The sequence below is a fragment of the Fukomys damarensis genome, unplaced genomic scaffold (genome assembly GCF_012274545.1).
Source record: "Fukomys damarensis isolate Sample0158 unplaced genomic scaffold, DMR_v1.0_HiC HiC_scaffold_15, whole genome shotgun sequence".
Classification (NCBI taxonomy): domain Eukaryota; kingdom Metazoa; phylum Chordata; class Mammalia; order Rodentia; family Bathyergidae; genus Fukomys; species Fukomys damarensis.
The window spans coordinates 29,068,154-29,085,547 of record NW_022900927.1 but is presented as its reverse complement, the minus strand read 5'-3'; the positions used below and the strand labels follow the sequence as shown (position 1 = coordinate 29,085,547).

Sequence of the window (17,394 nt, the reverse complement as noted above, 5' to 3'; positions counted from 1 at the left end):
AATATGAACTGCTCCTGTGTTCGAGTGAGCAACAAATTTGCACGTTGTTTTCCCTAGGTCATCTGTCGTCAGTTCATTTTAGTCTAAAATTATCAAGCCTTCAGACTGAAAAGAAAAACGCTAAAATTTTCTGACAGAGGAGTGGGCTATTTTAAAACAGAAAAGATTTTATTTTCCTAATCTTATTACTTTATAAAAAATAACTAACATCCTTTTTTTTTTGCACTGATTCCCTTAGTCTCCTCCTAATGTCCCTTTCCTGTCACAGGATCCCATCTAGAATACCATGTTACATTTAGTTGAAATGTCCTCTCTTGGCTCCTTTGGACTACTAAATCCTTTGTCACCTAAAGTTTATTATTATTGCCTCCAGAGCCACACAGAATTCACAAAAGCGGTAATGCATTCGAATACTTTGTCTCTTGATTGTGTAACAGACATTTATTCAACATTCTATTGCAACAACGCTCTGAAATAGGTACTATTATTAATATCACTATTTTAATGGCAAGGAAGGCGAGGCAAGGTGAGATTAAGTAATTTGCTCACAATTAAACCGCTAGGAAAAGGCTGAGCCAAGATTCAAAGCCTCACATTCTGATTCCTGAGGCCATGCTATAAACTACTAAGGGACATAAAGCATATACAGAATCTATGAAGTGTGTTTCAGAATGTTATACAGTATTTGAAAATGGGATATACCATTATGAGAATGTCAGAAACATCCAAAAGATGAATGAATATAAAGACAATAAAAGTAATTTTTATTGTGCTTCATAGTACACAATGCTTTCTGTACATTATTTAACAGTTTAGTTCTAAGACTACTGAAAGAAATGGATGCCTGACAGACAAGAAACTAAAATGCTGCTCTAATTGTAAAGAAGTAGATTTCCCAGCTTCAAAGATGGTATTTATTTGTAGATTAGTCATTGTAGAATAAGACAGATGTATATAATTAAACTCTAAATGCTAGAAAAATACAGTGTGAAAATCCTTCAAATACAGACTTGGTGACACATTTGGGAGTCTCCATAAATGTTACCAATACAACGGCTATAGAAGTTCAATTAACAATGGAGGCACAATTTGAAAAGGCATTCAATAACTCTCTCTTTTCGTAATACTCTTGAGTGTTTGGAACACTCTTTTAGGAGTACAACTGATAATTCTCTAAATTCTCAAAACCCACAACCTTTCTGTACCACATTATAAGACCAAGAAATATGTCCATTGTCTATGATGCTGAATGTGAAAACATGGAACCATCAAAGAAATGAAAGCAAATTAATCAAGGCCTGGAGCCCACCAATGAAACACCAGTTCTGAATTTCTATTCAACCTAAAAAGGGGCTCAGAAAGAGCACTTCATCCTCCACAATAATCAAACCTTTGGCTCACAAATACCTGGATTCAATTTGACATAACTGCTGCCACTTGCAGAGGTAACCACTCTGACTGCCCCGGAATGGCCCTTGCCATATGGTATGGCCATAGCTTCCCAGCAAACTATAAATAGACAAAGCCATTAAAATGACAAATAGAGATTTGCAATTGGACCCTGGCTCCAGAGATGTGACTGACTGATATTATCTTAAGATAAGCAGGTATATTCCATCCAGGAAGAAGTCATTTTTGTCCTAATCCATAAATACTGACCTAATCTATGGAGATTCAGCTACTCTTGCTGCCACCCAGATCATGTTTCTGTAAATCCCCCAATAAACTGTACTCTTCATTACTCCAGATATGCCTACCTCTTTTTTCAGTCCCACAACACCTTGGAGCTGGTGCTCTGGGACTGGGACCAGGTTGTTCCATAACAACTACATTCTGGACTTTCTCTCCTGGCATTTGAGGATTATAATGGCACCAATTTGAACTGAACTGCAGGCAATCAACAGGAGTGCAAGAATAAAGCCACTGCTGATCCTAGCAAGGGAACTTCTGTGAATGTCACTGACAAGACAGCAAAAAGACAGTGTGGGCACCCTGTAGATACAAAACAAGGTGAACAAACTGACTTCCTCCTGCTCCCTCTCCCTGGAAAATGCTGTTTAAAATTTTAATTCCAGGGCCAGGGATTTGGCTCAGTGGTTCTGCTGCCTGCCTTGCAAGTGCAAGGACTGGAATTCGATCCTTGGTACCAAAACAACAAAACAAAACAAAAATCTTAATTCCACTGTTAGTTTTAACATACTAATTTCCACAGCTAGTTGACCAAAGGGAAATGATCTGACTTAAGGTAAGCAGACACCTATTGTTCTGTGTTAATTGCTGGGAATTGTGGGAGGAAGCCAATTTTTGTACACTTTACCTCCAGAACAAGAAAAGCAAAGGGCAAAAGTCCAGTCTTTTACAGACCACTGAGAAGGAAGTTAGAAGTGACAGTGCAGAAATATGAATTACTCTGCAAACATTCTTATTATCCCAGTGCACTATTCTGCTGTAATGTCAAGAAGCCTGGAGAAGGCCACTTCCCATGGGTTGCATAAGGCTTGGAGTAGAGTAGAGGGTAAAGACTAGAAGCACATCTTCAAGAAAAGGAAAGCTGTCCCCAGCACTTGCTGCAAAACCACACTCTGGATGATTGCAGTCAAGATCCCCATAAATTTCCCTACAGCATCTCAAATTGTTCAGAAAAGTGTTTTCTGAACACCTTTCCATGCTTTGCCTGTGTCACAGCTTGTCACTAACCCCCCCCTACATATTTTCATCTCCAGGGCCAAGGATTTAAGCTCAGTGGTTCCACCACCTGCCTCACAAGTGCAAGGTCCCAAGTTCGATCCCCAGTACCAAAAGAAAGAAAAAAAGTCTCCAAAATCACTACAATCTTCAATTTTTTAATCTGTACAATCCTATAAATGAAGATTTTTAAGTGTTCACATACCATTATTTTACTCTCTAGCATGTGTATCTTCCTCAGGGCTTAATTCTTGGGTTATAAACATCATTCTAAATGGAAGGACCGAAGCCATGCAATTCTCCATTGAAAAAAACCACAGACATACTCGCCTCATAGTGACTTGAGCGATATGAACAATGGGGTCTCTTGCTAAAATAGAGCTAGATAATAAATAAATTTAAGACAATTATAATGTACCAATAGGATAAACAAAATCCAACAAAATAAAACAGGAGTAGGAGATACAGCTTGGCAGTGCCTTGGTTTCAATCCTCCACACCAAAAACAACAACAACAACCCAAAACCAAAAAACCCTGTATGGCCGCTCAGGTTGATGCTAAAATGCTGTATAAAACATTTAAAAAATATTATTTTAATCATGTCACTGAACTTTCTTTCACATAAGAAAGGAATTTCATTTTTATCTTATTAGTTTTTGAGACAGGGTCTTGCTGTGTAGTCCAGGTTGGCCTCGAACTTGTGGCAATAGTCTTACCTTAGGCTCCTGAGTGCTGAGATTACAGGTGTGCACGACCATATCCAGCAAGGAGTTTTAAAAGCCCCAAAAATAGATAAAATAAGGATGACATGGAGGGTAAAAGGAAGGGACACAGAAGTTGAGAACAGATGCCTTTACTAGGAAGGTTGCTTATCTTAGAAGAAATACTTTTATTAGAAATTATGTTTAAAAAAGAATTTTATTGCTTCTAAAGCTGATGTTAAAGAGAAAAGTACTGATCTTAGAAATGCTGCTTTCAAAGATACATATATTAAAAATAGCATTTATTATAGTAGAAAACATTTATTGCCTTAGATTTTTATAGTAGAAAAGGATAAAAATGAAAGCATTATATACCTAACTTTAAAAGTGGATAAAGGACAGAATAAACACCTAGAAAATTAGAAAGGTAGTAATAAAGATCACAGCAGGAATCAACGAAAAAGAGAAGAAAAACTAACAAAATACCCTTTTAAGATTCAGCAAGAAAAATAAACAGGGCAAAAATATTTATATTTTAAACTCAATAATGATCAGCCCTTATTTTTAAAATAACAAAATGATAGCATTAATATTATATAGCTCTACTTAAAACTTACTCAAAATGGACAGATTTCTAGAAAAATATTCTTATTAAAAGTGACTCCAGGGTCAGGGATTTAGCTCAGTGGTTCCACCGCCTACTTCACAAGTGCAAGGTCCCAAGCTCAATCCCCGTACCAAAAAAAAAAAAAAAAGACACCAGAAGAAATAGAAAGTACAAATACTTGTTGTTATGGTTTATATCTGGATGACCCCTCCCTCCTCAAAGCTTCATCACTCTCACAGGTGGGGCTTTTGGGAGGTGACTGGATCATGTGGGTGGGAAACTCAGCAGTGGATCAGTCCATGATGAGTTCATAGCTAACTGTGGTTTGAGAGGTAAAGCCTGTGTGGAGGAGGTGGGTCAACGGGGGTATGGCCTGGAAGGCTCTACCTCCCTCCCTCCTTTATTCAATTCTCTGTGCTTCCTGTCTGCCAGGTTCCTGTCATGGCATGCTGCCTTGAAGCCAGTGGACTATGGTCTAAAATGTCTACACACTGTGAGCAAAAATAAGCCTTTTCTCCTTTAAGTTGTAAGTGTCTCAAGGATGAGACCAAGACAATATTATAACAAATTGTACTAGTTTTTTGTTACTATACTGCAATGCCTGAGCCTGAGTGCTTTTATAAAGAAAAGAGTTCACAGTTTTGAAGGTTCAAAGGCATGGTGGCAGCAACAGCTGGGCTCTGGTGAGGAAATGATGACAGATGGCATCCGAATGGTGAAAGCATCATGTAAGAGAAAGAGATCACATTGTCAGACAGGATGTCAGAGCCTGTGAGTTCTACGCCTCTCTCTGGAGCTAAATACAGTCCCATAAAAACTTATCTCTATCCCTTCCACTATATTAATCCCTTCCCAGGGTAGAGCCCCCAAGGACCCCCTGGTAAATTATATTTCTTAAAATTTATATCACTTCTATATCACCACACGGAGGACCACGCTTCCAACACATGAATCTCTGAGAAACACACTCAAACTGCATCTAATCCATAGCAAGAAATGATTAACATTTAAAATTTCCTAAGTTAAATATTCAAGAGAAAAACATTCCAAAGTTCAAACTCTCACAAAAACAAAGAGACGCAATACTCTTTAACTTATTCTCTAAGACATATAAAACAAATTATCAGAAAGAAAAATTATAGGTCTATTTCAGGAATTTAGAAACAAAAACTACACCAACTTGACTATACTATACACATATACTACAATGACAAAGATGGAATTATGGAAAGATGGTTTAATATTAGAAAATCTGTAAATATTATGTTAACAAATTAAAAAGAAAAAATATATAGAAAGTTTTTTAAAAGGCAATATTTAACTGCCTATCAATGAATGATAAAACTTTAAGCACTTGGAAACAGCCCATTTGCCCATCAGTTGGAGATTGGATAAAGAAGATGCGGTTTTTCTATAAAATGGAATACTACTACTCAGCCATAAAGAATGAGAAATTAGTCATTCATAGGAAAATGGATACATATTGAGGATATACTCCTAAGTGAAATAAATAAGTCACACATGTGTAAATACCAAATAGTTTCTCTGGTGTAAATAAATTGTAATAATACATAAGATCCTAAAGAGATAACTGACATTGTGAAATGGGGAGAAAAGGGCTAAAGGTGTAGGGAAAGTGGGAAGGGTAGGGGAAAGGTAATAAGGGAAAAAATATGAAAAAAGGGAAATAAAGTGTTTGTAAATGGGGAGGGGGGTGAAGGGAGGGCAGGGACAAGGGGAAAAAATGAGAACCAAGACCACCTGTCATGTAAAGGTACAAGATCCAAATAATGAAACTGTACTGTATACCTAAAATGTACCAATAAATTCAATAAAGGAAAAAAAAACCAAAAAAACTTTAAGTAACAAAGAATACTATGCAAGAAATTGTTACATCATCTGATAGACTGTTTATAACACACTGAAAACAATTGTCCTTAAAGAGAGGAGGAGCTTAAACGCATTCATTTTAAATAGAAATCAGGGAAGAATGACACTATCAGTACTTTTATGACTTTGCAATCAAAATTCTACCTTCAGCAAAATACATGAAAAATAAATGTATAGGGTACATAAATAATGGGGTTTTGTTTTAAAAAATAAATTATTTAAAATTATAGGGAGTGAAGAAAAAATTCCTTTCCACCTTCTGTGGATTTGCTGAAATAATTGACTATGGACATATTAACCAGAAAAAAGGGAATGAAAATACATTAATTTGCACAGGGGAAAATCATAAGACAGCAGTCATACACAAACTCTGAGCCTCCAGGAAGGGCTAGAAAAATGAAGCAGATATGACATTCTACATTGGAGAAAGAGGTTTAGCTGGGGACTTAGATTTACTAGAGGGTGAACACAAGAGCGAAGGAAGAAATGCACAGGTGAAGGAAGATTTTCTTATGATGTAGATAAAGTCACCAAAGTAACAGTCCTCAGATGGGTGTGCTAGTAAAGACTCTGAGTCTCTTCTTTCCTGGCAATTAATCCTGCCTGGTGAATTTCATAACTGTTTTTCTTCTGGGAAGGGAACTTCTCAGTCAGAAGAACCCTCCCTACAATATGGGAGAAAAACAGATTAGGAGACAGAACAGTAGAGGGAGGGAGCTGAAGAAAAGCAGAGAACACCTGGAGATAATCCTGTAGTCCAAGGTCACCTCCAAAGGGTCAGATGAGTCATCATTTTTCTGAGCCCTAACAAAACAAGTATAGATTAGCAAAGTGGCTAGATATAAGACCAATATGCACACGTAAATCTCATCCCTGAGTAAGAGAAACAACTAAAAAAATCTTAAAAGAGATCTCAGGAACAATAGTAACAATCATTGTATCATAATAACACTAAGTCTAACTAAATACTTTTTTTTGGCAGCACTGGCCTCACCCATTCTAGTCAACACTCCCCCACTGAGCTACACCCCTTGTATCAGATATTTTAAAATAATTAAATGATGATACATTCATAGGTAAAAAGGACTCATATGTATCACATAGGTACCAGGTCCTCCCTGAGGTATAATTCATGCCATCTTCATTAAAATGCCAATAGATTTTTAATGGAATGAAAATTAATTCTAAAAAGTATGTGGAAGAGAAAGAACCAAGATGACTGTGATGCATCTGAAAAAGAAAGAGGAAAGATTTAGCTTACTACATATAGATTTATTATGATAGTGTAGTAATGGTACAGGAATAAAGTAATCAATGGAACACAACAGTGTCCACAAATAGTCATATATATGTACTGTAAAGTTTTGATCAAGACAGAAATAGCCATAATATCACTTTTCTTTAAAGAGACTATCAGCAAATGGGAAAAAAATCCCATCCATATAAAAAAGCTACAAATGTAGCCCTAATTCACACAGTATGAAAATAAACTTCAGTTGAGGAATTGGGGATTCAGTTCAGTGGTAGAGCATTTATTTAGCAAATGTGAAGCCCTGGGTTCAATCATCAACACCAAACAATTTACAAAGATATAAAAAAATAAGAGTTAAAAAGTTATACCATAGTGATGTATGCATATTCAAGCTTATAGCAGCATATTTGATAATATCTAAACCTTGAAAGCAACCTGTATGTCCACCAATAGATGAATGAATACAGAAAATGTGTATTTGTACACATTGGACTACTACTCTGCCATAAAGAAGGATAAACGAGTCATTTATTCCTTTACTCGCTGCCATACCAGGAATCCAACTCAGGACCTTGCACTTGCCAGGCAGGTGCAGCACCACTGAGCTACATCTCAGCTAAACGAGTCATTTGAACGGATGCACCTCAAGATCATAATGTTGAGTGAAGTAAATCAGACATACAAGCTTAAGTATTATGTGGTTTCTCTTATGTGAAACCCAATATATATTAAAGTGCAAAATAAAAGAGAAAAAAGGAAAAAAAAAGTTATTGTAATCCAGCATGGACAATGTACTAAAATGGCACCTTGATTAGTATAATTGTCTTATGTGTTTCATATGTACTATGGCTGTTAATCTGTATTTACAATAATCAACACAGTAAGGACTTGTAAAATACGTGAATCTGATGCTGGCAAAAAAAGGGGAGGTGGAGTAGAAGGGTAAAACAATGGAGATGTATTATGTCCATGTACCAATTCTCCACAATGAATGTAATTGTTATGTACAGCAAACACATAATAATTACAAATAAAAATTAACTCCACTTAATTAAAAATGTGTAAGTCCCAGCTACTTGAAAATATGAGCCAGGAAGATCACAAATTTAACTCAACCCCAACAACTTTGAGAGATCCTGTCTCAAAATTTAAAAAAAAAAAGAAAAAAAAAAGTGGCTGGTAATATAGCTCAGTCCTATCATACCCCAAGGTTCAATCCCCAGTACTATAATAATACCAAACTAAAAACTTTTTATGTCAAAAGCAAAATTTTAAAACATTTAGAATATACTTCAGGTATGCTCTTTCTGACTTCAAAGTAGGGAAGGACTGCTCAGATATCAGGTACACAACAAATAAATGAAACATTTGAACAAATTAAAATGAATAACGGCTATTGACCAAGAGGTATATTTTTTTAAAAGTGAAAATTTATGCTACAAACTGGGAGAAGATATTTATAACATATGTAATTGACAAGAGTTTAACATTAAGACTTAAAAACAAATCAATATGCCAAATAAATAAACAGATAAATGGACAAAGATATAAATGAGAGTTTTAGTTACAAAAACAAATAGTCCATAAACATAAGAAGCTCTATAATGTTAGCAATCAGAGACATATATTAAAACAAAGTAACATTTCACTCAATGATTGTCTCTCAAAAAAAATGTGGGGTTTTTTGTTTATTGTTTTTGGTCCACTTAAATCTGTTCTTTTCTACCAAGGTCATGGACTTACAGGTAGACAGTGCTGACCAGACAGGCTACATTTCCCAGCCTCCCTTGCAGCAAGATGGAGTGACGTGACTAGCATCTCACCAGATATATCAATGGAAATTGTGTGTACTACTAATGGCCCGCATTTTAAAACATAAGATGTGCTCTTTGCTTGCCACAAGCTAGAATAGACATACTTAAGACCCAATTTCAAACAGGTAGATAAGTTCAATTTTCTAAAAGATGGCAGAACCACAAGATGGAAGAAACCTGAATAATTTAATGGGGCAAAGCTATCCTGGCAGACTAGACTGCATACCTCCTGAGTGTTAAATGAGCAAGAAACTTGTATGTGTTTAAATCATTGTTTTTCTTTTCTTTTAGTTTCTCTTTCAGTTTAACCTCTAGCTTAATTAATACATTGATTAATCCTAAATGTTTTTCAGAATGTGGAATTCTCATTCCCTGCTAATATCATAAATACCAAACACTTTGAGGAAACTTTGACATTACTCAGTAATTTGAACATGCACATTCCTCTGACCGAGGAAGTATGCTGAAATAAACTCTTGTACATGTACATCAAGAAACACCTTGGGAGTGGTAGGGGAAAAGAAAGAAGAGAATAGAATTAATGAGAAAAAGAAAAAATGTTAACAAAAGATAGGAAGGGATTGAGAGGTCGAAGGGAGGGCAGGGGAATAGGGAAAAAAATAAGAACCAAGATGGATTACGTAAAGATGCAAATTTCCAATGATGAATGTCATTATATTGTATACCTTAAATGTGCCAATAAAATTAATGTACTAGTGAAATTACAGCTACACACACTAATGAAGATTAATCTTGACATAACATTGAGCAAAAAATGAAACTCCTAAGAATATGTGCACCCAACAATTATCAGTTCATGGTCAATTTTATTTTATCTGTATCTCTACCTACTTCTTCCCTCACTAGGATTATTACTGAAGAAAACGCTAAATGTCATAATTCCACCCATAAATATTTCAGCATGGATCTTTCAAAGATTAAGTGCCAAAATACTATTATCCATTAAAATCCAATATGTATTCAAATAACTATTAATATAAAGAAAACTATGAAAGTATAATAATGCTTTAAAGAAAATAAGGGGATGATTTATACTAAATTCTAAATTATTCTTCAGTGGCAATGGGAAGAAGAGAGATTTGCTGGAAAAGAGGAAAATGTGTGTTTCTGAGGTACTGGTAATTTAAGACCTTGTTCTTGCTGGTGGTAGTCAGGTGTTTATTTTACTATTATGCTTTTAATTGTAAATAAAAATTTTCTGTAGCCATTTGGATGTATATTTCAGAAGGAAGGAAAGGAGGGAGGGAGATGGACTTTCTCACTTTGTAACACACACATTAGCTCCAGTTAAAGGAGAAAAAAAATAAAGTACGTCAATAAGTCATAAACAAAGACACGTGAAATTGTCCTACGCACAAATCAGTGGGTTCAGTCCAGTGCCTACAATTGGCCTGGATTCACCTACTCCTATTCTCATGGAGGGTGAATCTGAAAGTGAAATTCTGGCATCAAGTCTGAAAATTTACCAAGATTCAGGTAACTGTGGTCCAAAAGTACAGGAAGTATGCAGTATAACAAGGGAGAAAATCAACCAGAAATTCTGCCTGCTATGCACTACAGCTCTTCATGGCCATGTAAAACTAGGACACCTATTCAGAGGGTTACAGTCGTGCCTGCCCTGAGTGTTCAACAATGCTAGCTGCAGCTACGATCACCTTTAATTACTATTATACCACCTTTCTTATATGCATTTTTTCCTTTATTATCAAATAACTTACCATATTGTCAAATGTTCCCCATGTATGAGTCAGTTAACCATTTCCCCAAGGAATCTAGTTCACCATTCTAGCTCTTCAAAACTTAAGACTGTTTCAGCTTCAAGACTTTCTAAGGAAGGTACAATTTAAATTTGACATGATGCTACAATACTTGATTGGATACACTACATAATCCTGATAGATCACCATGTTAATTCCACTACAAAAGAATTATCATTCAAAATTCATACTCTCTTAATTCAAGAATATTTAATGAAGTCCTGTACTGGGGGGTGGCACATGAGAGATATATAGACAATGATTTCTTTCTCTCTCTCCCTCTCTCTCTCTCTCTCTCTCTCTAGCCCTGGACAATGATTTCGAATACTAAGGTGCTCTTCTAGGAAGTGGTTACAGATTACCAGTGATAGGTGACTTTCTCATTGCTACATCAACTTTAAAAGAAAATAGTTTTTCTAAAGACTATAAAATTAAATCAGTGACTGTTACAGCTTGTGTCTAGGTGTCCCCTGAAAGCCTCGTGTGGTCACAGCCACCCTGGGCTTCATAGTTCAGGGCCAACATGGATTACCAAATAAGACCTTTTCTCAATAAACAAACAAACAAACAAACAAATAGCTGGAACTCCAGCCAAGGCTTTAGCTCAGTGTTTCCGCCACTTGCCTTGCAAGCGCAAAGTCCCTGAGTTCATTACCCAGTAACAAAAATAAATGAATAGATAGGAATCTATCTTGCTAGTATTGCTTTTTAATTCTATCATAAAATTCCTTCCATTCTTAAAAAAAAAAAGTGCATGGCATTTTCTGAGGCAAATTTAATGTCTGTCCATTTTGGAATCCATTCAGATAGGAAGACTGGTGAGTATGTATTTGCATTTCAAGAACTGTAACTGTAATGTTTGTTTTAAATGTACCAATAAACTTAATGGGAAAAAAATCAAAAGATTTATTTAAATTGGAATGGAACAAGAATTCACTGATCTCCAAAGAAAAGAAAAATTAAATGGATAGCAGTGACTAACATTTACTGAGTATTTATTGTGTGTCAGATCTGCTTTCCATAATAGCCCTCAGAGCAACCTCAAGACATCAGGTGAGAACTATTATTATCCCTATTCTACAGATGAAGAAATTAAGTCTTAGAGGTCACACATCTAATTTGTGGCCATGCCAGGTAGCAAACACCAAGCTTCCTGCTGTCAGACACTGTTCTGTCTCCTTCCCATTCTGAGATATGCTGTCAGTAGGTCAGAAAGTAACTCTGAACCCAGAAATAAAAATACTTTCACATAACTCTCTCTAATCCCAAATTCTGCCTTTAAACTACTACAGTGAAAATAGAATGATGAGACATAAACAGTTTATTCTCTTTATATTTATCTTAATTCTTGCGTGAATTGAAGTGAAACTAGGCTAGCACATGAGTGAAGTCAAAAGAAGGATCTGGGCAAAGCCATGAAGCAGACTCTAAAATTTGGAACAAAGCTGAAGATATGTGACTCCTAAACTTATCAACGCAGATGCTGCACAGGAATCAGCAAAACAATCCAGATGGTTAAATTGTGACTTACCATCCTGTATTATACTCCAACCTTCACTGTGCTGCAATAAGACAGGATTTACTCAAAAATGCTCCTGAGCCAAGTGTGGTGGTACAGTACACACCTATAATCTCAGAACACAGGAGGCTGAGGCAGGAGTATACCACGAGTTCCAGGCCAGCCTGGACTACACAGTGAGTTCAAGGCTAGCCTGAACTAGCAAAAGCCAGTCTAAAAAAAAAAAAAAAGAACCAAACCAAAATAAAACAAAAATTCTCCATTATTTAATATATTGTGGAATTTAGGAAAATCAATCAGGTAAAAGGGCTTGTTGTAGTAGCTGTAATTAGTTTCATCAAAGCATCAAGTAGATTACATTTATATATATTTATATTGTTTTTCTTGACTTTAAAGGTCACCATATGAAGCTAGGGCATTATCTGGGCATTGTGGTCCCCTGAAATTATGTCAGTGAAAAAACAACTTAGTTACAGTTAATTTAATTAACTACTATTCACAGACTAAAGCCATTATTCTCTGGTATTATTCCTTTAATGAATGTAAAGTCTAAGTAGGTAAACAGTCTATCTGCTATGTGAAAGCAAATCACCACTACTGAGAAGCACATGACTCAGGATGTTACAGCTAATTGTCCCAAGGATGTTACAGCTAATTGTACAATGACAATATGTCATTAAGCCTCCCTGCATCATACAAATGAGTTGGACAAGAAACGTTTAAAGTCCTTCCCAGCTATAAAGTTTTGGTTCATAATTTAAATCATTCACCTTTTCTCTTCTGGGTTATATGAAAATAAAAGTAAACACAGTTTCTGCAATAGCTACAGTAGAATTTTTAATTTCCCTATTAAAATCCATGGCATGACATGGTATTCTATCAATTTAACTGGAATTTCTTCAGGTTCCATCTGCTACCAAAATACACTCTTTTTATTTCAGGGAGCAGAGCAATCAAAGAAAACATTTCCTTGGCACTTATGTACATACTGCATGTAGAGGAGTATGAGGCTATCCCCAGGAAAACACTGTAAATAATAGCTGTCAGTTCTTAGCAACTAAGAACATGCATTATTAAAAGTGAACACAAGTGGGACTGGGGATTTAGTTCAGTGGTTCTGCCACCTGCCTCACTCATGAGTTCCATCTCCTAAGTACGTCTCTGGGCTTGCAGTGTAATTGACAGAGCACTTGCCTGGCATGTGCAGGACACTGAGTTCCATCCCAAAGACCATGACCAATCAATCAAAATTAAAAATGAATACAATTTTAAAATAAATTTTCTTATTCTTTTGGTTTCTATATGTGCAGTTCCACAATATTTTTGCGGCACATTACAGAAATTACATAACCCGCTAAAATCCTCAGTCCACAAACCTGTCAGCCAAACTATTCCAAGGCTCAGAATTTACCAGAGATGCTCACAAGTCGCACAGTCAACTGGTTTGAGTTTCATACACTGCTTCAGTCTATGCTTTTTAATGGCCCACACAAATAAAAGAGATTTATTTCTCTTGATTCTGTGTCTTGGGGAAGTTTTCCAATGTCTATGAAACGGGCAGTCTCTATACTCCAAGTTAACATATTCTTTGAAATTGTGGCTTGAAGTCTTTTTGTCTCAGACTTAAATTTATCGATTTTTTAACTACTGGTATAATTCCTGCATCCTTGTTACCACTTGGTCTAAGCTTATCTGAACATGGTTTTGATTATTAACTTTCTGTATTCTTTGTTTCATAATTTTAATTCCCTCAAAACTCAATTGATTCATTATGGGCAAAAGTGAAAGCAAAGATGACTCCCTGCAAAATAGAGCAGCCAAGAGAAAATATGAAATGCTTGAACATGTTATGAAACAATATGAACTCATATGACATCTTCAGTTAGATTCAAAGATCCTTAGGACTGAGAAAATCCAAATTCCTCATCTTATAGATAAGAAAACCAAAACCCACAGAGAAGCTAAGTGACTTGCCCAAAATGGTACATTTCACTAGGTAATAGTTATTATAGTCTCACACACCAAATTACATATTACCAGGGATGGTTCTTCACATAGCTGAAGATAAGCGCATGAAATTTGTTCCTAAAAACTTTTCAGGTAGCCACAGTGGTAAAATCCCACAACTGAAGTCATTTCTGCTTCTTTTTCTTTTTCTTTTGTTTTGAGAGAGTCTTGCTATGTAGTTCAAACTGGTCTTGAACTTATTCACTATGTAGCTCAAATTGACCTGGAACTTGAGGTTATCTTCCTGCCTCAGCCTCCAGAGTGCTGGGATTATAGGTGTGCACCACCACACCCAGCCTGAAGTCATTTCTTCAGATCAAAATATTATCTCAGAAACTCTGAGATAAATACAGTTGTTATGTATGAATGGGAGAGAATAAGAAAGAACAACAGCTTAAAAGTAGTAGATTTTAAATTAAAAGGTAAAAAAAAATTACATATATGTAATCAAAATGACTCAAAATCACCCATAAGCCTAAAGCAACTGGAATCTAAGAAATGCGACTTTTTTCACTAGGAACAGAACTATATGTTAATGAGCCCAACACAGTGAAGTTTTCCTTCAGCAATGGAACAGACTAGTTTCTTTTGTTTATTGTCCCATGAAGTAGCTGCCTAGAATTAAAAGGGTGGTTTATCCACCACCCCAAAAATCTTTATAAATACTGGACTGTGGTCTGTAAAGTAAAATGCTCACTCCACAGAGGCATTCAGGAAATGAAAAGGAAAGCCAGCCTAACCTCCCAAGCTATCTTTACTAAGGGGCTAATTCCCACTACACAGCACACTCGCCTCAAGCACTACTGAACTGCCATTTATCTCTCACTTCTCCATTTTGCCTAGGTAAATTTCTGCAATTTAGCATGTATGATCCAACTCCATTGTATCACCCTAGTCCCTTGGCTGCATACGAATGTAATGATGGAGGATGGTCTGCAAACGAAGAAACATTACAGGGGTAAGGCAACATATGGCCATAGGGTAGGGCATGCTAAGGTCTCTTGGGTGTGTATAGGAGGGCTAAAAGCAGTAGAGCAAAGGTTACTTTCTGTAGAATAGTTAATTTCAAAAATAATTTTCACTGTGTTCATACTTTTCCTTGAATTAGATTTGATGGAAATATTGTAACAGATCCCATTTAATTGATTTGAACAAAGTAGAATGGTTATACTCTCAGATACACAAGTGATCTCAAATCTATAGACCTCATACACTAGAAAAAATTAATCAAAAAATGTTTTCACATGTCTTGTTAATAGGCAAATGACCTTAGAGCAGAGATAACTAAACCAGCACTAGGAAATGCATTCTACCTTTCAGTGCTCCAGAAAGCAAGAAAAGCAGACCTCCACCCCTCAGAGACTTGCCACAAAGAGCCATGTGGAAATGGTGATGGTGAACAGGAGTATTGCCTCAGAATGAAAGGGTTTAGGCTGCATTGGACTCATTAAGAAAAGAAAGGCTACCCTCATTAGAAAGTTTACCTCCTGTAAGGAAATAATTACTCTTTCCTAATATTACTTCCATATCAATATAACAAGTTCCTGTAAGTATAAATTATCTTAATTGCTGGCATAAAATTATGTATTTCCTGAATGCCATTTAGTTTAACCTCACTTAGCTTGTAGGGGACAAGCTAAAGGAAAACCACTTTTCTGGTGAGGCCAGAGTGGTCCAGCTTCACACACTCAGGTGATCCAGGACACCCCACCCTCACCCCAAGGCCTCTCACAGGACCTCAGGCATTTTCACAACTAGACCACACAAAAGAAGCTCAGGCAGCTCCTGCTGTCTCCCAAGGCAAGTACAGTAATGCCTTTCTCAGCAGCCCTTTCGTAAGGCTGTATATAGACAAACACAGGTGTGGACATAACAATCTTTTTGAACTTTGTATTGAATACACCAAAGAACAACAGTGATCTCAACGCTCCATCCATTGTCTCCATCAGGAAAGCTAACCTAGAGACCACACAAGAGGAAGGAAAAAAACCCACACATTTATATGCATATGTATTATATATGCATATATATATAATATGTACCACTTCAACAGCAAAATACTTATCTTGGAGAGAAAATATATTTTTCAAACCACACATCACGGAAAATAAAAATGCTTAATCAGTCTTAATTAGGTTTCTTTCATTAGTTGACAATGTAAATGGATTGAAACTACTAAAATAGTCCAACCTTCATTTTACATGCCAGTGGCTTCCAGCAAATGATAAGGCAATAGTCTCATGTGAGTGTAAAAGATGGCACTGAATTCTAGCCTATTATAAAGGAGGAGTCAGATTCCACTAGTCACTACTGGACTGGACTGCCAGGCTTTTAGGGAGCTATTTTATAAATGAGGAATTCACCCTAATAAATGAACAGTGAAGAGTTTAAAGGTCTGAATACCCTTCACTCAATGAAGCTCTGGACCACTTGATGTTCAGACTTTACAAAATGACTCCATAGAAAAATTATGTTGTGACAATGATTTCATCTAAAAACAATGATGATGGTGATAATGATGATGATGTTGATGGTAACTGAGCACGAACCAGGAACGCTGCCGGCCTTCCCGGCTAAACTGCCAGCGGAAGGTGGTTAAGTTCAAGCCAGTTCTCTCCCAGTTCGAGGTGCCGGCTGGCAGTCAGGGGAAATCGCCCAGCGTCCAGGTCCCCGTAGGTTACGGGACTAGGGCTGGAACTGGGACGGACTTGCATGCTGGCTCGGCCAGGGCTCGAGCTGCCCCTCACTACCTTCCTCCAATGCGGACGCTAAGTTAGAAACGCAACTCCACGAGAGCACAATGACAAGGAGGCACACAAAAGGAGCCAGGCAGCCGCTCCCATCCTTACCTTTGACTTGACTTTCATACTCGGCTATGATCTCTTTGTCCTTTTTGAATCTGCTCGGAGTGGACATTATCCAGCTGTTCCGGGTTCGCTCTCAATGGGCAAGTTCTGTTCAGGGGCCACAAGCCGATCTCTGGGGAAGCAGAGTTGCACTCCCACACGCCGAGAACCCAGAGGCAAGCCCGGCAGGAGAGAGAGGAGGAGGGAGAGGAGGAGAAAGGAGTGCGCGGAGAACTAGATTACCCCGGGCGCCGGCACCATACTCTTGAGGTGGGGCAGCCGTCGGAGACTCCG

General features: G+C 36.9%; 1 protein-coding gene across 2 annotated transcripts in view; it reads right to left on the bottom strand.

The window, feature by feature from the left end:
• Positions 1 to 17,388, bottom strand: part of Srgap1 (SLIT-ROBO Rho GTPase activating protein 1) — a 291,479-nt gene extending 274,091 nt beyond the window's left edge. For both annotated transcript variants that reach the window (XM_010644530.2, XM_010644531.2), the window contains exon 1: positions 17,104 to 17,388. In XM_010644530.2, coding sequence (XP_010642832.1) covers positions 17,104 to 17,170 — 67 coding nt within the window. In that variant the 5' untranslated portion in view covers positions 17,171 to 17,388. The remainder of the gene's footprint in view (positions 1 to 17,103) is intronic.
• Between the last annotated feature and the right edge of the window lie 6 nt (positions 17,389 to 17,394).